Source organism: Stegostoma tigrinum, chromosome 16 (genome assembly GCF_030684315.1).
Source record: "Stegostoma tigrinum isolate sSteTig4 chromosome 16, sSteTig4.hap1, whole genome shotgun sequence".
Lineage (NCBI taxonomy): Eukaryota > Metazoa > Chordata > Chondrichthyes > Orectolobiformes > Stegostomatidae > Stegostoma > Stegostoma tigrinum.
The window spans coordinates 65,046,364-65,067,927 of record NC_081369.1 but is presented as its reverse complement, the minus strand read 5'-3'; the positions used below and the strand labels follow the sequence as shown (position 1 = coordinate 65,067,927).

The 21,564-nt window shown below is 43.1% G+C and overlaps 1 protein-coding gene across 6 annotated transcripts in view; it reads right to left on the bottom strand.

Annotated features, from left to right (window-relative positions):
• LOC125460101 (transcription initiation factor TFIID subunit 4-like) overlaps positions 1 to 21,564 on the bottom strand; it is a 445,881-nt gene that overhangs the window by 324,553 nt on the left and 99,764 nt on the right. For 4 of the 6 annotated variants that reach the window (XM_059651796.1, XM_059651795.1, XM_048547209.2 and 1 more), the window contains one exon: positions 20,610 to 20,740. In XM_059651796.1, the coding sequence (XP_059507779.1) occupies positions 20,610 to 20,740 (131 nt within the window). Of the gene's footprint in view, positions 1 to 4,962; positions 5,313 to 20,609; positions 20,741 to 21,564 lie in introns of those variants that run through there. The other 2 variants (XM_059651798.1, XM_059651799.1) reach the window with 2 other exon arrangements.

The following is a 21,564-nucleotide window of genomic DNA, read 5'->3' as shown; positions in this document are numbered from 1 at the left end:
ACATACTATAGCATAGGAATGAGTGCAGAGGCAGTTCAGTCATATGGAGTTTCAAAGGAGTAAGGCCAGGCTGCATGGCATCTACTTTAAAGCTTGGAGTGTTAGAGGTAAGGCAGGTGAGTTAAGGGTGTGCATTGACAGGTGGATTTGCAATGTTTTTGTCATCATGGAAACATGCTTGAGGGAGGGGCAGGATTAACAATTCCGCATTCCAGGGTACAGGATCTTCAGGCAGGAAAAGAGGAGGTGGTGTCACATTGTGAATGAAGGAGTCAGTTACTGCAGTAAGCATGATATCTTGGAAGGGTCTTCAAATGAGGCATTGTGGGTAGAGCTGAGGAACAAGAAGGAGACAGTCACATTGCTGGGAATGTGTTATAGACACCCTCCACCATCCCCCAACACCCCCAAACAATCAGCAGGCAATAAAGCAGTAGAACAAAAACCAAAAGAATTGTGGATGCTGGAAATCAGAAATAAAAACAAAATCAGAAATTGTTGGAAAAATTCAGCAGGTCTGACAGCATCTGTGGAGCAAAATAAAGGAGCAGACAATTCAGTGAGATGTGTAAAAACAGTAATGGGGTAATTATATTAAGGGATTTTAACATCCCAAACTTTTAATTGGGATTGTCATAGCATATAGAATTTTCAGGGGGATTATTTCATAAAATATATTCAGAAGAGCTTTTTATATCAACGTATAGAAGATCCTACAAGGGACAGTGCAGTGTCGGACCTTATACTGGGGAAGGAAGCCAGACAAGTGTTTTGAGGTGGCAGTGGGTTTAGTGACAGCAAACACAATGCCGTACGTTTTAAATTCTTTATAGAAAAGGAAAGAGATGGTCTGCAAAATACAATCTGGATCAGGGTACGGTAGATTTTATTAAAATAAGGCAGAACCTAGCCAAACTAGGCAGGGATCAACTACTTCTCAGTAATTCTAGGCAGAATGGGGTGAGGAAAGATATGGGTGTTCAAAATGAAATTGGGCGGGGGGGGCGGAGGGAGGGAGTACAGAACCAGCAAGTTCCCTTTAGCGTGAATTGCAAGAGTAACAAGCCCAGAGAATGCTGAATGCCTCAGAATATTCTGGTCAGCAAAGAGGGAAAAGAGGCTTTTTAACAGGTACAAAGGGAACAAAGCAACGGAGGTCCTAGTGGAGTAAAGAACTTTAGAAGGAGAGCAAAGAGGGGTAATGAAAAACAGTGGCTGTAACTTTCGGGGGCAATCCCATGATATTCTGTAAGTACATCAAAGGGAAGAGGACATGGGAAAGAGTGAGATCCAATAGGGGCCAAGGGCAGTCTGTGTGTGGAGCCAGAGGGAATCCATAGAATCCCTACAGTGTGGAAGCAGGCCATCTGGCTAGAGCTCACAACATCCCTCCAAACAGTATCCCACCCAGTTCCACCCCCATTACCCTATCTCTGTAATCCTACATTTCCCACAGCTAATCCACCTAGTCTGCACATCCCTGGACACTACAGGCAATTTAGCATGGCCATTCACATAACCCACACATCTCTGGGCTGTGGGAGGAAACCAGAGCACCCGGAGGAAACCCACGCAGACCCAGGGAGAATGTGCAAACGACACGCGGACAGCCACGCAAGGGTGGAATCAGACCTGGGATGCAGGCGCTGAGGCAGCAGTGTTAACCACCTTGTTACACCTTAATGTCTTTGCTGAACACAAATCTGTCAATCTCCATTTCAAAATGGACTTCAGTAAGGCATTTGATAAGGTTCCCCATGGTAGGCTCATTCAGAAGGTCAGGAGGAATGGGATACAGGGGAACTTAGCTGTCTGGATACAGAATTGGCTGGCCAACAGAAAACAGTGAGTGGTAGTAGAAGGAAAATATTCTGCCTGGAAGTCAGTGGTGAGTGGGGTTCCACAGGGCTCTGTCCTTGGGCCTCTACTGTTTGTAATTTTTATTAATGACTTGGATGAGGGGATTGAAGGATGGATCAGCAAGTTTGCAGATGACACGAAGGTTGGAGGTGTCGTTGACAGTATAGAGGGCTGTTGTAGGCTGCAGCGGGACATTGACAGGATGCAGAGATGGGCTGAGAGGTGGCAGATGGAGTTCAACCTGGATAAATGCGAGGTGATGCATTTTGGAAGGTCAAATTTGAAAGCTGAGTACAGGATTAAGGATAGGATTCTTGGCAGTGTGGAGGAACAGAGGGACCTTGGTGTGCAGATACATAGATCCCTTAAAATGGCCACCCAAGTGGACAGGGTTGTTAAGAAAGCATATGGTGTTTTGGCTTTCATTAGCAGGGGGATTGAGTTTAAGAGTCGTGAGATCTTGTTGCAGCTCTATAAAACCTTGGTTAGGCCGCACTTGGAATACTGCGTCCAGTTCTGGTCGCTCTATTGTAGGAAAGATGTGGATGCTTTGGAGAGGGTTCAGAGGAGGTTTACCAGGATGCTGCCTGGACTGGAGGGCTTATCTTATGAAGAGAGGTTGACTGAGCTCGGACTTTTTTCATTGGAGAAAAGGAGGAGGAGATGGGACCTAATTGAGGTATACAAGATAATGAGAGGCATAGATAGAGTTGATAGCCAGAGACTATTTCCCAGGGCAGAAAAGGCTAACACGAGGGGTCATAGTTTTAAGCTGGTTGGAGGAAAGTATAGAGGGGATGTCAGAGGCGGGTTCTTTACACAGAGAGTTGTGAGAGCATGGAATGCGTTGCCAGCAGCAGTTGTGGAAGCAAGGTCATTGGGGTCATTTAAGAGACTGCTGGACATGCATATGGTCACAGAAATTTGAGGGTGCATACATGAGGATCAATGGTTGGCACAACATCGTGGGCTGAAGGGCCTGTTCTGTGCTGTACTGTTCTATGTTCTATGTTCTAAGCCACAGTTCTGCCCACAGCATTGGTAGGGTGTTAAACAAAAACTTCACATCTCTCTTCACTTTGGAGAAAAACGACATAGGTTCAGAATTTGGGACAGAGGCCTGAGGTTCTCCAGCAGATTGACAGGGATCGAGGAGGAATTAGAGATTTTGGTAGGTTTCAAAGTGGACAAATCCCCAGTTCTGGATAAGTTGTATTCCAGGCTGCTGTGGGAGGCAAGTGAGGAAATTACAAGGGCCCTGATCCAAATTTTTAATTCCTCTCTGGCCGAAAGGGGAGGTACCAGAGGACTGCAGGGCAACTAATGTGGTTCTGCAATAAACCAGGGAGTTACAGGCCAGTGAGTCTCAAATCAGTGATAGGAAGCCTACTGGAGAAAATTTTGAAGTACAGAATTAATCTCTATTTGGAGAAGCAACATTTGATTAGGGATAGTCAGCATGGCTTTGTCAGAGGGGGGTCAAATTTGTTAAATATTTCAAGGAGGTACCAGGTGTGTAGTCGAGGATAATACAGCTGGTATCAGCAAAGCTTTTGGCAAGTTAGACATGGCGGAGACTCTTTGTGCATGGTATCCAGGGTAACATGGCCAGTTGGATCCAAAATGGGCTTAATGGTAAGAGATGGTTGTGATAAATGGGTTCATGTGTGACTGGAGTCCAGCATGCAGTAGTGTATCACAGGGACCAGTGCCGGGTCCCTCATTGTTTGTTATATATATATAAGCAATATGAATGTGGGAAGGGGGAAGACAATAAATAAGGTTGCAAAAAATGCGAAGATTGAGCAGGTGGTTGACAGTGAGGAAGGTGGTCCTGGATATAGATGGATATGGAAGGAGTGGACAGATCAAATTTAATAAATGTGATGTGATGCGCTTTAGAAGAAATAGCAAAGACAAAGGAATATTCAATGAAGGCAAGACTCTAGGAAGCTCAGAAGAAGAGGGATCTTGGGCTGCTGGTCTACAGATCCCTAAAAGTGACACGGCAAGTTAATACAGTAATTAAGATGGCATGTGGGACATGTCTTTACTAGTTATGGTATAGATTATAAGAGCAGGGAGGTTATGCCGGATCTATACAGAACTTTGGTTGGACCACAGCTGGAAAACAGTGCACAGTTCTCTTTACCACACTATAGGAAGAGAATGATTGCACTCGTGGGGACGCAGAGGAGATTCACCAAGATATTGCCTAGGATGGAGCAGTTTCTCTATGAAGAGATGCCAGATAAGCTCAGGCTGTTTTCCTTAGAGCAGAGAAGGCTGATTCAGGGACATGGACAAGATGGGTAGTTAAAAGGTCAACAACAAGGGGGCACTTGTTTTCAGTTGAAAGGCAGGAGGTTTAGAGATTTGAGGGAAATAATTTTCACTCAGACGACAGTGGAAAGCTGGAATGCACTGGCTGGGAGGGTAGGACATCTCACAACCTTTAAAAATTATGTGGATGAGCATTTGAAATGTTGTAACATTCAAAACTATGGGCCTAGTGCTGGAAATTGTGAATTGTGCACATTTTTTGTCAGTGCACACTTTATGGGCCAAAGGGCCAATTCTGTACTGTATGGTTTTAAAATTCTTTGCACATGAAATAAATCCCCTTGTAATAAATGCCAACATACTATTTCTTTACTAAACTCCACCTGAATGAGCTTTCAGTAACCTATAAACATAGAAACCTTCATCCTACTAGACATAATACTTCCCATCTTTCCTCAATTAAGAATTACTCAATATTTCTGTTTTCCCTACTAAATGGAAACTTCACATTTCTCCACATTATAGTCCACTTGTCATTTTCATGCACTCATTTATCCTGTCTAAATATGCTTACAGCCTCTTTGCATCTTCCCGACAAGCGACAATACCACCTCATGTTGTACCATCAGCAAACTTGCTGTAATTTTGCTTACTCACACCTAGGACTTTACTGAAAGCCTTCAGAAAAGCCAAGTACCCAACACAGGCAGAAACGTGACCAAAAAAAAACACTATTTGATGTTGCAATAAAGGACACACACGCAAAATAGTAATTTTCTTTCACAAACAGATGCTCACAGATAATTTTTATTTGTTGACAGGACATGGGCATCACGGAGAAGGTCAACAATCATTACCCATCCCCAATTATCCTGAAGAAAATGGTGATGAACTGCCTTCTTAAATCACTGCAATCCTTGGGATCCTCATGGTGCTGTCAGGAAGAGAGTTTCAAGATGTTGACTCCACAACGAAGAAAAAGAGTTTACATATCCAAATCAGAACGGTCCGTGACTTGGACAGCAATTTGTTGGCGGCAAAGTTTCCATCCATCTGCTATTGTTGTTCTTTAGATGATAGAGTTCATGGTTTGGAAGGTGCTGTCTTAGGAATCTTGGTTGGTTACTGTCTGATCAGCCTTCAGGATGAGATAGCCTGCATTCTAGGGCCTTTAAAGAAGTCAAGATACAGACATTCGATGAACTGGTTATAAATCTTCCAAATCTCCATAAATTTCAGAAAGGTGCTCGTGGATTTGAAAATAGGAAATGTTGTAAATGTGTCCAAGAAAGGAGTGAGGTAGAAAGCAAGTAATAGGGTAATCAGCTTCACATTTCAGAGGGAAGGTGCCAAAATCTAATCATTGAGGAGGTCCCAAGTAGCATACTTAGTGATCAGGTATAGCCAACATGGCGTTAGGAGAGGGAAACTGTTTTCAGATAAAATTATTTAATCAAAAACAGGTTAAGATTGAATAGAGGCAACTTCAGGAAGGCACTTAAACATATTTATTATTTATACAAATAGTTTGGATGTGAACACAGGAGGTATGGTTAGTAAGTTTGCAGAAGCCACTAAAATTAGAGGTGTAGTGGGCAGTGAAGAAGGTTATCTCAGAGTACAACAGGGCCTTGATCATATCGGCCAATCGGCCATGGAGTGGCAGATGGAGTTTAATTTAGGTAAATGTCAGGTGCTGCATTTTGGAATGGCAAAAAGGGGCAGGACTTATACACTTAATGGTAAGATCCTGGGGAGTGCTGCTGAGCAGAGACCTTGGAGTCAAGGTTCTTAGTTCCTTGAAAATGGAGTTGCAGGAAGGAAGGCTAGTGAAGGTGGCGTTTGGTATGCTTGCCTCTATTGGTCAGCGCATTGAGCATAGGAGTTGGGAGGTCATGTTGTGGCTGTACAGGATATTGGTTAGGCCACTTTTGGAGTATTGTGTGCACTTCTGGTCTCCCTCCTACTAGATGAATGTTGCAAAACTCGAAAGGGTTCAGAAAAGATTTACGAAGATATTGCCTGGGTTGGAGGGTTTGAACTATAGAGAGGGGCTGAATAGGATGAAGCTATTTTCCCTGGAGCATTTGACTGAAGGGTGACCTTATAAAAGTTTATTAAATCATGAGGGGCATGGGTAGTGAAAATTGACAAGGTCTTTTCCCCAGGGTGGGGGAATCCAAAGCTAGAGGGCATAGGTTTAATGTGAGAGGGAAAGATATAAAAGGAACCAAGTGGCAACTTTTTCAAGCAGATGGTGGTGTATATATGGAAGAAGCTGCCAGAGGAAGTGGAAGAGACTGGTACAACAATAACACTTAAAAGGCTTCTGGATAGGTAAATGAATAGGAAGGGTTTAGAGTGATATCAGCCAATTGCTGGCAAATGGGATTATATAGGAAACGCGAATGACATGGACAAGTTGGACCAAAGGGTCTGTTTCAGTGCTGTATATCTCTATGACTCAAAGCATTTGATAAGGTACCACTTCAAAGGTTGCTGCACAACAGGACATAGTGAAAGGGTAACTTATTTGGCAGATGGTGTATTATGTGAACTTGTCAATGTTGTCAGGAAAAATAGAAAAGCTGTGTAGTATTTAAATGGAGACAGTTAGCAGGATTTGGAGGCACAATGTGAACTGGGTTTTCTGATTCATGAAACACAAGAGTGGAAGGCAGGTACTGCAAGTGGTTAGAAAGGCAAAGGGAATGTTGTTGCTCAGTGTCAGATGAATGGAATATAAAAATACTGAAGCTTTACTGCAACCATGGGACCATATCTGAAGTACTGTTAAGTTATCCCTAACTTGAAAAAAGTTTTAATTGCTTTAGAAGCTGTTCAGAGAAGATTCATTTGACTCACTCCTACAAAAAGGTTGAACAGGGTGGTCAAATACCAGTGAGAGTTTAGAAGAGTGACAAGTGATCTAAGCAAAAACCAAGATATATGAAAGCAAGATAGGGTGGATACCAGGAGGATGCTTCCTTTTGTAAGGGCGACTAAAATTAGGGGAACTTGTTTAAAAAGTAAGAAAGAAGGGAAGAAATATTTCTCTTAAAGGGTCATTACAACATGGAAATCCCTTCGTCATAAGCTAGTTGGTCTTTAAATTTACATAAGGCTTAGTTAGATAGATTTTTGAATCGCACAATTGCTACAATGCAAAGAAAGGTTAATCAACCCATCATGTTTGCACCAGTTCCTTGAATTAATATTTCACTTAGCACCACTCTCCTGCCTTCACAAAGCCCTGAATATCCCTTTGTTTCAAATAACCATCTAATTCTTTCCAAATGCCTCCGCTGAACCTGCCTCCAGTGTCAGGCAGTGCATACTAGATTCTAACAACTCATTGTTTCACACTACGGTTCCCCTAGAGATTAGTAGATTTTTTCCCATCCAAACATGTGGGGATGAGGAACTCGGGGCATTTAACACAAAAGCAGTTGGTGATTAAGCACAATTGCATTTTCCAAAAGCCAGCAGAGGTATTATGGGAAGAATGGATTTCTGCACTGAAGCTTTTAGGATTCTACAAGTCCAATTCTCTTTTGAATGTTACTAATAAATCTGCCTCCACTGCCCGTGCTTGTTGTGAAGCTCACCTGAAGCCTCAACACAAGGTGTTGAGATGTTTATCTATCTCCTCCTAGAGGAGAAACTTGTAACTGCAACACCTTAAGCAAGACAGGATGAGAATTCTCAAAAGGTGATAACAATGTGCCATGTGTCTATTCTCTTTTCAGAAACCCATATGCAAGCACTTACTGCAAGGGTCAAAAGGCAGGATCAGGCATTGATGCACTTTGCATCAACAAACAGCACTTTGGCACAGGCTACCAGAAGGGAAGGAGGCAAATGTTTTCCTTCGCTAGGGTCAGGGGGACAGTCGGATTGGAAAGCCGCTGAATGAAAGGACAATGGAAGCAGATTCAACAATTACTTGGCAACATGGCAGCTCAGTGATCAGCACTGCTGCCTTACAGAGCCAGGGACCTGGGTTCAATTCCACCCTCCGGCGACTGTCTGTGTGGAGTTTGCACATTCTCCCTGTGTTTGTGTGTTTCCTCCAGGTGCTCTGGTTTCCTCCCACAGTCCAAAGATGTGCGGGTAGGTGGATTGGCTACCTACCAATTGCTAAATTGCCCGTAGTGTCCAGGGATGTTTAAGTTAGGTGGGTTGGACATGGGGAATCAGATGAGTAGGGGAATGAGTCAGGGCAGGATGCTCTTCGGAGGGGCAGTGTGGACTTGTTGGGTCGAATGGCCTGTTTCTATGTTGTAGGGATTCTATGAAAATAACTGTCAGAAGAATTAGATAAGTACTTGACAAGGAAAAATTTGCATGGCTATGGAGTCAGAACAAGGGGCAGGGATGAAACAGCTAACTCTAACAGGCCAGCACAGACAACAATGAGATACACTGCCTTCCTCTACAGCCTTTTGGTAAAGCTGATCTACTTTTCGGGCATCACCACACAGCTAGGAAACTGGTGAGTGGCAGGTTAGACAGAATAGAGATACTAGGCATTGACATTAATTGACAAGATGCGACAAGTAGTGTCTTCAAGGATCCATCCTGGCCCTCAGCCATTTATTGTACATATTGATGACTTAGAGTCCGAGGGCCAACCATCTTCCAGCTGCTTCATCAATGTCTTTCCTTCATCATAAGTGGGGATATTCGCTGATAATTGCACAATGTTCAGCACCATCTGTGATTTCTCAGATACTGAAGTAGTCCATGTCCAAATATAACAGAACTGGGCAACATCCACATTTGGGCTGACAAGTGGCAAGTGACGTGCCCACCACACAAGTGCCAGGCAATGACTATCTCAAAATAAGAGAGAATCTAACCACTGCCCCATGACATTCAATGGAAGTAGCATCACTGAATCCCTCATAATCAATGTCCTGGGCTATCAGTAACAAGAAACTGAACTGTACATTAAAAACTGTGATTACAAGAGCAGGTCAGAGGCTAGGAATCCAGACAAAGTAACTCGCCCAACACCCTAAAATCTGGCCACCACCTGCAATGCACAAGGCAGGAGTTTGATGGAACTCTCCCCACTTGCCTCGGTAATAGGGCACAAAGTCAACAGCTGAGGGAGAATGGTACGTGATAATGAGCTGGAGGTTTCATTGCCCAATTTGACTTGATGCCATGAGACTTTGTGGCGTTTGGAGTAAATGTTGAGGAGACCCAGGGCAATCCCTCCCGACAGTACACCACTGTGCTGCCACCTCTGCTGTGTATGTCCTGCAATCAGATTGGGCATATCCAGGAATGGTGATGGTGGTTCGGGAGCATAATCATACCTGGCCGACAGTGTCAGGTTGTTGCTTGACAAATCTGAGAGACAGCCCTCCCGAATTTGGCACTAGCTCCCAGATATTAGTAAAGAGAACTCTGCAGGATCAACAGTGCCTACACTGATGCCAAGTGGTCCATCCAGTTTCATTCCTTCTTTCTACAGACTGTTAGAACTGAGAAGCTTTCTAACCAACTCCAGACGGCAAGTGAAAATCAACCACATTGTTGTGGATCTGGGGTCACATGTAGGCCAGGCATTAGTAAACCAGATGGGTTTTCCGACAATTGATAGGGGTTTCATTATCATCATTAGATTCCTAATTCCAGAAATTTTATTGGACACAAATTTTACTATCAGCCATGATGGGATGTGAACCCAGGTCCCCAGCTTGTCAGTCTAATGAGTAAACAAAAACAAAGAACAGCTATGAAGAAGGGGCAGTGGACTCAAAATGTTTTCTCTCCACAGACATTACCAGACATGCTGAGCTTTGCCAGCAATTTCTGATTTTGACTCCAGATTAACAGACTGGTGATTTACCACTGGGTCATCTCCCCAGAATGAATTGCGACAATCCAAAGCAAGAAAAATCAATTGGTGGAGAACTGATTAGAACAGAGTTAAGCAGAATTAATTGGAATAAGCAGTTGGCAGGAAAATCAGTAACTGCACCTTCAAGGAGCTGATAGTTCAAGTACAGTCAAGTGTATTCTATCTAATACAAAAGGTGGCGCAAACAAATCCAGAGTACCCTGGGCAAACAAAGAAGTAGAAACTAACATCAGAAAGAAAAGGTGTGCTTTTGTAGATGGAACGTAGAAAATACAACTGAGAATCAACTGAATACCAAAGGTTTAAGGGGAAGGTAAAGAAACAAATAAGAAAAGGGGAGAGGAACTATGAGAAAATGTGAAGGGAAATCCCAAAGTCTTCTACAGGTATATAAACATTAAAGAGTGGTTAAGGGAGGACTAGGCTGATCAGAGACCAAAAGGTGATTAACAGATGGAGGCAGATGGCAGGCTGAGGTACTAAATAAATATTTTACATCTGTCATGATGCTTCCCAGGCCATAGAGACTGAGGAAGAAACACTGTCACTGGAAAGGATCACAATTAGGAAGGAAGTAGTTTTGGATAGATCGTTGATACCTGAAGTTAACCAGGACCAGATGAGATACATCCAAGGATTTGAAAGAAAGTAAGGGTTGTAACTGCAGTGGCGCTGGCCTTAACTTCTCAGTCTTTTCTTAATTCCAGGGTGGTGCCAGAAGACTGGAGAATTTTTAACATTATAGCCTTGCCCAGAAAAGTTTGTAAGGCAAATCCTGGCAATTACAGGCCAGTTAGTTTGACTTCTGTACTGGGGAAACTTGGGATAGATTTAGTAGTCATACAGAAAAAGTTCATTACCAAGAGACTGCATGGATTTCTAAAGGGAAAATCATGGTTAACTAACCTGGAAGTTTTTTTGGAGAGGTAATGGAAAGGATTGATGAGGATAATATTTATGATGCAATGTACACGGATGTCCAGAAGGCATTTGATACAGTGTCTCGCAACAGACTGGTAAAGGTGGTCACAGGTCATGGAATAAAATGGACAATAGCAACATGGATACAATATCGGCTAAGTGATAGCAAACAGAGTAATTGTGACTGGGTATTTTTCAGGAAGGAGGAATGTTTGCAGCAAAGCTCCATAGAGTTTGATATTGGGGCTCATGCTCTTCTTGATGTACATTAATTATCTAGATCTTGGCACATTGGGGACAATTTTCAAGTGTGCAGATGGCATGAGACTTGGAAGAATTGCGGAACTCCAAAAGCACATTTACAATTTGGTGTTGGTGGTGGTTTTTATTTTTTTTTTGGGGGGGGGAGTGGAGACAGCAGTTAATAAAGCACACAGTGTTCTCAGCTTTATCGCAGCGGCATCGAGTACAAGAACAAGGTGGTGATGATGAATCTGTACAAGATACTTGTTAGACCTCAGCTGGAGTATTGTATACAGTTGTGGGTGCCACATTACAACAAAGATATCACTGCATTGGAGAGAGTGCAGAAGCAATGTCAAAGAATGGTTCTAGGCATGAGAAACTTCTTTTATGAGGATAGATTGAAGAAGTTGGGTACATTCTCCCTGGAGGAAAGAAAGATGAGATCTGAATGGGGTTTTCAAAATCATGAACAGTCCAGACGGAATAGATAGGGTGAAGATGATCCTGCTTCTAAAAGAAACAAGGTACAAAGGGCATAGATTCAAAGCAATGTTTGAATAAAGCAAAGGTGAGAAGAAACTTTTTCTCACAGCACTTTGTTAGGGTCCGTAATGCACTGCCTGCAAATGTGATGGAGTCAGATTCAACTGAAGCATTCAAGAGGGCAAGAGATGTCTTTTGCATCATTGCAGACATTACTGCAGGACTATAAGGAAAAGGCAGGAGACTGGCACTGGATTACAGAGCTTATGTGGACACAATGGGCTAAATGGTCTCTTTTTGCACTGTAATTCTTTGCATCAAACTGAATACCTCCTCAATATGTACTGTTATCCATCCTAGTGTATAGAGACCAAAACCATAGACAGTGTTATACCACGTGTGGTCTCCATAAAACCTTGCACAATTGCAATATGACTTCCTTAGTCTTGTATACTAATCCTCTTACTTATAAAAAGGACAATATACCATTTGTCTTACTAATTGTTTCACTCTTGGTAGTTATGCTTTTAGCCAGCTATGCTCTGCCTAAATCTCAGTTTCTCTTCCCGCCTTTAAATCACTGTTTATAACCTTACTCTTGGATTAATCTTTCAACCATCAAACTGAATATCTCCTACTGCGACTCTCCTTTTACTTTACAATGCTGCTGTTGATTGTCATGAGTTATTTTATTACTTTAAGCACATTAACAGAAGTTGTGCTGTTTTATCACACAGTTGCTCTTTCAATCAAATACTACCCTTAGATCCAAAAGTTACTGATCAATGAATGGATCTCCTTTCCCGTCAGATTTTTAATTTCTCAAAGGAATCTATTGTTATATCTTTTAATCCAATTACGCAATCCACCTGGGTCAACTCGCTTCTTACAAAATCAGCTTTATATTCAATATTACAACTTTAGCCTTATCTATGGTACTATCAACTCAAAGTGGAAATCCTTCCTAATATGGTCATTCTTTTCCAGAAGATTTGTTGCACGATACAAAACAGGACTTAAAATCCACATCTGGCAACCATCTGGAAAAAAGGTGCTGCCTTGTGCTCCCACGAGGAGCTGGAACAGTTCACCCACTTTACTAACAGCTTCCACCCCAACCTTAAGTTCACTTAGACCATTTCTGATACCTCCCTCTCCTTCCTGGACCTTTGTTTTCATCTCTGGCAACCATCTGGAAAAATTCAACATGCCATCCTCTGCCACTTCCACCACCTGCAATCTGACCCCACTACCAAGGACATTTTTCCCTCCCCACCCTTATCTGCCTTCCAGAGGGACCGCTTTCTCCATGACTCCCTTGTTTGCTCCACACTCCCCACTGGCCCGACTATCCCTTGTACTTTTTCCTGCAACCGCAGAAAGTGCTACACTTGCCCCTATACCTCCCGCCTCACCCCCATCCCAGGCCTCAAGAAAACCTTCCACATTAAACAGATGTTCACCTGCACATCTGCCAATGAGGTATACTGCATCTGCTGTTCTTGATGTGGTCTCCCCTACGTCGGGGAAAACAAGCGGAGGCTTGGAGACCACTTTGCGGAACACCTACACTTGGTTCGCGACAAATGACTGCACCACCCAGTCGCGAACCACTTCAACTCCCCCTCTCACTCCTTGGGCGATATGTCCATCCTGGGCCTCCTCCACTGCCACAATAATGCCACCCGAAATCTGGAGGAACAGCAAATCATATTCTGCTTGGGAACCCTGCAGCCCAATCGTATCAATGTGGACTTCACAAGCTTCAAAATCTCCCCTTCCCCCAACCTCATCCCAAAACCAGCCCAGCTCATCCCTGCCTCCTTGACCTGTCCATTTTTTTCTCCCACCTATCCGCTACTCCCACCTCAACACCCATCCCCACCTCCTACCTACCAGCCTCATTCTCACCTCCTTGACCTGTCTGTCTTGCCTTGACTGATCAACCCCATCCTAACTCCCCACCTACCTTTTCTGACTCCATCCCCACCTCCTTGACCTGTCTGTCTCCTCTCCACCTGTTTCTTTATCCAGAGATAACAAGGTGTGGAGCTGGATGAAGACAGCAGGCCAAGCAGAATCAGAGGAGCAGGAAGGCTGATGTTTCGGGCCTAGACCCCTCTTCAGAAATGGGGGAGGGGAAGGAAGTTCTGAAATAAATAGGGAGAGAGGGGGAGGCAGATGGAAGATGGATAGAGGAGAAGATAGGTGGAGAGGAGACAGACAGGTCAAAGAGGCGGAGATGGAGCCAGTCAACGTGGGTGTAGGTGGGGAGGTAGGGAGGGGATAGGTCAGTCCAGGGAGGACAGACAGGTCAAGGGGGTGGGATGAGGTTAGTAGGTTAGGAGATGGGGGTGGGGCTTGAGGTGAGAGGAGGGGATAGGTGGGAGGAAAGACGGATTAGAGGGGCGTGGACAGGCTGAGCTGGTTTTGGGATGCAGTTGGGGGAGGGGAGATTTTGAAGCTTCAATGGTATCAATGTGGACTTCACAAAGTTCAAAATCTCCCCTCCCACAACTGCTTCCCAAAACCAGCCCAGTTAGTCCCCACCTCCCTAACCTGTCTGTCCTCCCACCTCAAGCATCACCTATCAATCCGGCTCTCCGCTCCCCCCCCGCTCCACTCCCCCAGCTATTTATTTCAGAATCCCCTTCCCTTCCCCTCTCCCATTTCTGAAGAAGAATCCAGATTTGAAACGTCAGTTTTTCTGCTCCTCTGATGCTGCTTGGCTTGCTGTGTTCCTCCAGCGCCCCACCTTGTTATCTTAGATTCTACAGCATCAGGCAGTTCCTGCTATCTCAGGACTTAAAATCACTTCTGTCTGATTCTGTGAAGCATTGTTCCAGGTAAACATCTCAAATAAACTCCATGAATTCTCCTCCATCCCACACACACTAACTTGATTTCTTTGGTCTTTATGAAGATTATAGTCTCCATGATTATTGCATTGTGATACTAATTTCTCAGTCAGCATATATACACTTAGAAGATCAGTGTTTTCTTTCTTAGTTATTTATTTGCTGCTTTATACTGATTCTATTTCCTGGTCTTCCAAGCCAAGTTCCTTCCCAACCCTCTCATGCTTTTTCATCAGGTCTAATCCACTCTCAACCTTTACAATTTCATCTGAACTTTCAACAGCTCAAGTACTTGTCTAGAACCCGAACTTGGTCACTATGAAACTACTCTAACAGCTAGAGTAAATACTCAGTATCTGTAAAATCATGAATTCACCTATCCGCACCAAAAAATAAGAGCCATTGAAAACGGACATCCACGTGCAAAAATCATGTATTCATGATTTTTTTTAACCTATTTTTAACAATGTCTACACTTGTGAATTTCATCATTTGTGGGGATTCTCAGGAATGGAACACTCACCAACACAGTGAAATTACTGTATTTCACAGGGAAGATGATGGCCTGGTGGTATCATCACTGAGCCACTGATCCAGGTAACGTTCTGGGGGATAACAAAGTGTGAAGCTGGATGAACACAGCAGGCCAAGCAGCATCTCAGGAGCACAAAAGCTAATGTTTCGGGCCTAGACCTTTCATCAGAGAGGGGGATGGGAGAGGGTTCTAGAATAAATAGGGAGAGGGGGAGGCGGAGCGAAGATGAAACCTATCTTATCTTCTTTTCTCTCCATCTTCAGTCCACCTCCCCCTCTCTCCCTATTTATTACAGAACCCTCTGCCCATCCCCCTCTCTGATGAAGGGTCTAGGCCAGAAACGTCAGCTTTTGTGCTCCTGAGATGCTGCTTGACCTGCTGTGTTCATCCAGCTTCACACTCTGTTATCTTGGATTCTCCAGCATCTGCAGTTCCCACTGTCACTAATGTTCTGGGGGCCCAGGTTCAAATCTCACTATGGCAGATGGTGGAATTTGAATTCACCAAAACAATCTGAAACTAAGAGTCAAATGATGATTGTGAATCCATTGCTGGAAAACCCACCTAGTTCACACAAGTCCTTCAGTGATCGAAACTGCCATCCTTACCTGATCTGGCTTACATATGATTCCTGACCAACAGCAATGTGTTTGACTCTTAACTGCCTATTGGAATGTGCAATAAATACTGGCCTATCCAACGACACCCTCATCTAATGAATAAATTTTAAAATGTAGCTCTAATTGTACAATTAATTTATCTGCCTTATTACAAATGCTGCAGGTTCAAACAACCTACCCCGTTCCGATTTTCTGTTTTTATGTATAACCTTTGAGGATGTGCTTCTTAAATTTTCATTCTAGTTGATCAAACTCTCTGCACTACCTCATTTTCCATATGTTGTTAACTGCATTTACCCTTTTGTACTTCATGCTCTCCTCCTGCAGTTGTTTACCTCTGTCACTGGGCAAGCAAGACATCCTTCATTCACACTAGTTACAGCTGCAAAGTGTTTTCATGCCCTCATATGAATATACATACTTCTTTTCACTCCTCCTACACCATGGTGCAATTGCTAGTTTACATCTCCATTCTGTAGCTCTACCTCATTCACAGAAGGCAACAAGTAGCTCACACCTTTCTTGAAGCTTGTGAAGAGAGTAGTAAGGGAATGGAACGCTTTGCCTGCAACGGTAGTAGATTCACCAACTTTAGGTACATTTAAGTCGTCATTGGACAAGCATATGGACGTACATGGAATAGTGTAGGTTAGATGGGCTTGAGATCGGTATGACAGGTCGGCACAACATCGAGGGCCGAAGGGCCTGTACTGTGCTGTAATGTTCTATGTTCTATGTTCTATGATAAGGACAAAGACTGAGGCTTTTCTAAGATAGCATTAGGGTCCACCTACCTCCGCTTTGTTTTCTGGGGAGTTCTCAATGCCAGTAAAGTTAGTAAGTGTTGCCCATCCCCAACTGTCCTTCAGGTTGAGCTGCCTCCTTGAACCTGCTGCAATCATGCAGTGTGGGTACACCAAAGTATTGTTAAAGACAGAGTTTGCACATTTTCCCAGTGTCTTCATGGGTTTCCTCCAGATGTTCTGATTTCCTCTCATTGCCCAAAAACATGTATCACACATGATACCAAGGCGCACAAAGCTCTGGGCCAAGTGCTGGAAAATGGGATTAGTTGGGTGCTTATTATTGACTGGTGCACAGCCACAGGCCATAGAGCCTTTTTCTATGCTGTAGATCTCTATGACTATATGACTGGAGTTCAGATGAGCGAGGGGTGACTCAACTGAATTGTATAATATCCTGAATGGTCTTGACAACATGATCTATTTGAATTTTCAGACGGCCTTGACAAGGTGCCACACAGGAGGCTGCTAAATAAGAGGCCATGGTATTATGAACAAGGTACTGGCATGGATACATGTTTGGCTGACAGGCAGAATGCAAAGAAACAGGGATAAAGGGGTCTTTTCAGATTCACAGCCAGTGACTAGTGGAGTTCCACAAGGGTCAGTGTCGGAACCACATCTATTCATGTCATACCTTAGCGATCTGTACAATGAATGGAGAGCATTGTTGCTAAGATCGCAGATGACACAGATCTAGGTGGAGGGACAGGTAGTGTTGAGGAAGTGAAGAGGCTGCAGAACGGCTTGGACAGGATCGTAGAGCGAGCAAAAATGTGGCAGATGGAATATAATGTGGGAAAGTGTGAGGTTAGGAACGCTGGTAGGAAGAAGAGAGGTGTAGACTACTTTCGAACTGGAAAAAGCTTTGGAAATCTTAAGTACAAAGGGACGTACGAATCCTAGTTCAGAATTCTATTAAGGTTATCATCCAGGTTCGGTCAACAGTTTGGAAGGCAAATGCAATGTTAGCATTCAGTCTGAGGGCTAGAATACAACAGCAGGAATGTATTGCTTAGGCTGTACAAGGCAAATGGGGAGGCAATGGCCTAGTGATATTATCACTGGACTGTTAATCCAAAGACCCAGATAATGTTCTGGGGACCCATGTTCAAATCCCAATACAGAAGACTGTGGAATTTGAATTCAATAAAGAATATCTGGAATTAGGAATCTAAAGAAAACCATAAATCCATTGTTGATTGTCAGGAAAAACCCATCTGATTCACTAATGTCCTTTAGGGAAGAAAATTGCCAACCTTATCTGGTCTGGCCTACATGTGACACCAGAGCCATAGCAATGTGGCTGACTCTGAACTGCCCTCTGGACAATTAGAGATGGGCAATAAACGCTACCCAGCCACCGACGCTCTCACCCCATGAATGAATAAAGAAGAATAAAGGCGGCTCTGGTCAGATTACATTTGGAACATCATGAGCAATTTTTGACCCCATATCTAAGGATGGATGTGCCAACATTGGATGGGATCCAGACGAGGTTTACAAGAATGATCCCAGGGATGAAGGGATTGTCATATAAGAAGCTGTTGAGGATTCCTAGCCTGTACTCTATGGAGTTTAGAAGGACGATGGGGGGATCTCACTGAAACTTAGAGAACACAAACAGAGTGGATGTAGAGAAGATGTTTCCACGAATAGAAGAGCCTAGGTCCTGCAGGCACAGCCTCAGAGTGAAGGCACAGCCCTTAAAAACAGAAATGAGGAGGAATTTCTTCGGCCAAACAGCGAAGAATCTGGGCAACTCATTGCCACAGAGGGCTGTGGAGGCCAATCCTGAGTATATTTAAGATATAGATAAGTAGGCTATTGATTAATAAGGGTCACAGGTTACAGGGAGAAAGCAAGAAAATGGGATTGAGAAACCAAACCTTAGTCAAATGACAGAGCAGACTCAATGGGTCGAATGCCTAATTCTGTACCTATATCTTATGGTCTTATGGATAAGGTGAACATGGAAAGAATGTTTCTCTCGTCAATCGAGAACTAGGCAGCGCTGTTTGGTCCTGACCCGAAACGTCAACTTTCCTGCTCGGCCTGCTGTGTTCCTCCAGCTCCACCGTGCTATTTCTGTCTCTAGCATTTGCAGTTCTTACTATCTCTGAGCACTGTTTAAAATTAAGGATTGCCCTTTTCAGACAGAGAGGAGAACTTTTTCTGTCAGAGTTCAGACTTTGGAACATTCTGCCTCAGAAGACATTGGAAGCAGGATCAATGGACATTTTCAAGGTGGAGATAGAGAGATTCTTTTTAGGCAAAGGAATCAAAGATTATGGGAGTAGTAGGGGTAGATGCGATGTTGATGTTGGAACTCAAACTGATCAGCAATCATCTATTGAATGGTGAAGCAGGCTTTAAGTGCTAAATGGCCAACTTCAGCTATTAATTTGTATCAACATTTGAAATTGATGAGCAAGATGATGAAAGCTGCAATGATCAATTGTTTCCACACCGATCAATTCAAAAAAGTCACTGTACAAGACATTGAGAATGAATCGCAGCTGAGTGAGGCCTGACAACCTGATGAAAAGGGTCTTCTCACTGAACTGCTAGAGGCCACGAGGAAAATCTAGCACATACAACTATACGGCACAACACGGAAGTGGATAGTGTTGCATGCTGCACATCACAAATGACAAATTATGCAACAAAAACTGTGCTATATTTTTCAAAAGAGCAGATGGTTGATTCTGAAGAGTCCGACCAATGTTTAGCTCTTTAGCAGTGGCTGTTAAAGTTTGAGAAATGCTCTAGGATTTTGCACTGCACCACCATACTACCAAAAACATATCTGACTGCATTAATGACATGATGGGCCATCTCTTGATTGTCCAAACAGAGGATGCAAAACAGAAAAGTATTATGAAATTTTCCTGGCAATTTGTTTCAGACATTTTTCACAGCAAAGTTCTGGTTTACCGGGCTGACAACTGTTTAGTGAGAATGAGTCGAATAAAGACCTTTTTTTACAACTTTACTATATTTGGCATTTTAATTCTGTTTTTGACGTTTTTTTTAAATTTCATGTACATGGCTTTAAATCGCACCACAGCAGCGGTTGGAAATCTAATTCAGTTAATAAACCTGGAATTGAAAGCTAGTCTCAGTAATGGTGAGAATGAAGCTATTATTGAATATCATAAAATCCATCTGGTTCACTTCTGTCCATTAGGAAATGAACTCTGTGCTGAACTGGTTTGGGGATTTACAAGTAAATCAGGCTACAAACTGATGTATCCATTTGAAAACAGGGCCTCCTCAGATATCACAAATCTCCACTGAAAATCTGAGGGCAAATCCTTTGGGATTTGACTCTCAGGATTTTACCATACATTGTTGAGTGCCTGGAATCACATGAAGGCTAGACTGAGTTTACACTAATTTCCTGCCTATACAAAGTCAAAGTCAAAGAACCAGGGTTTTTTTTTTAAAAAACAGCAATCTGGTACAACAAGACATACAATTTATTCTCATTTTATTTTACCATGGGGAAATCTGAACACATCTCTCCGAAACACTCATCCAGGTCTTTACACTCCTGTCCCAGAAGCATCACCACTGGGCTATAACTTGCCCTGCGAATCCCACATGAAGTCACACCAAACTTTTCTGTGACCTCTGATCAGACCAATGCCATTTCACAACCTAAAGAGCATAACTGTTTCTGGTGGTGGTGGTGGTTAGTGGGACAGCATTGTTGAAGTATGTCTCCACTTCAAGTGATGCTGGATGGAGGGGTAAAGATTGGCCAGGGCACCAGGCAAAATTTCTCCGCTCCTCTTCAAATCAAACAACAGGATCTTTTAGGCAAGGGAGCAGCTAGGGCCTTGGTGTGAACTTAATCCAAAGTACAACACCTTCACTGTAAATCACCACCGCATTATTTGGGCTGACGTTCCCAGAGTAATGTACACAACTCTCACAAACTATGCTTCTCATAGCACAGTGTGGTCCACTGAGCCATGACTGACATTGTCAAACTATGAATGGATGCCTTCAAAACAACGGCAAACAGCACAGCAGCAGCTGAACATCTTATGCACCAGTTTAAGTTTAGTCAAGCAGAGAGCAACCCTCCTCAGGCACAGGGACACCTGCTCCACATACCTTGTGCGTTTCCATTCTGTGCTGTGCTATTGATGTCAGTTTTCCGATGATCATTTTTAACCGTTCTTGCGTCGCGATTGAAATCGTGTTTACTATGTCAATGGGAACGTCCGTGATTCCAAACCTTTTAGCTGCAAAACATTTTGTTTGAAATATATTCTCAAACTTTTCTTTTAAAACATGGAATATTTTTCCAACCAAATTGAAAAGGTCCAAGACAAAAAAATCTTCAATCAAAAGGTTCCCCTCATCAAGTGACCCTTTCCTTCCACCTTGCCAGATACAATCTCAGTCCTATGTTTGGGGTATGTTAATCATTGATGCAGAGGTAAGGAAGCATATCACCAGCTATAACCACTCTTTATCCCCTTGCTTTGAGCAGAGATAAGATATATTACAGTTCTGTTCCACAGTGGACACAATATACAGGATGGCACGAAGGACTTCCAGGGAAGAAGGGAGACAAAGGAGAGATACTGAACTGAAATGCAAGGCAGCCAATTCATAGAATTCTGCTGCACAGCACAGGTTAATTAGCTGTGCCGAGACACATACTCCGCACCAGTGACTTCCCATCCCTTGCTTCATATAATCATGTCAAGATATGCTGCTATTCCTACCGCACATCTATATCTAGTTTCTCTTAAATGAAACCTGTAAATCGCCTCAACCATTCCATTTGGTAGCAAATTCCAAATTTCACTGATTATGGTACTAAACTGCAGACTTAAAAGTGGAAAAAAATTGTAAACCCAATTTCACAGTGAACTTTAAATTGAATTTCAGTCTTCAATAAAGGCTTGCCTCTGGGTTTATAAAATGGTGAACAGAAGCCAGGCTTTTTATCACCTTGTGTTATACTGATAATCATATTACATATGCAGAGGAAGTGGGGATTACTGCACTCTCAGGTGTGAAAACTCAACCTAGATTTGCAAATGACAGAGGGCACAGA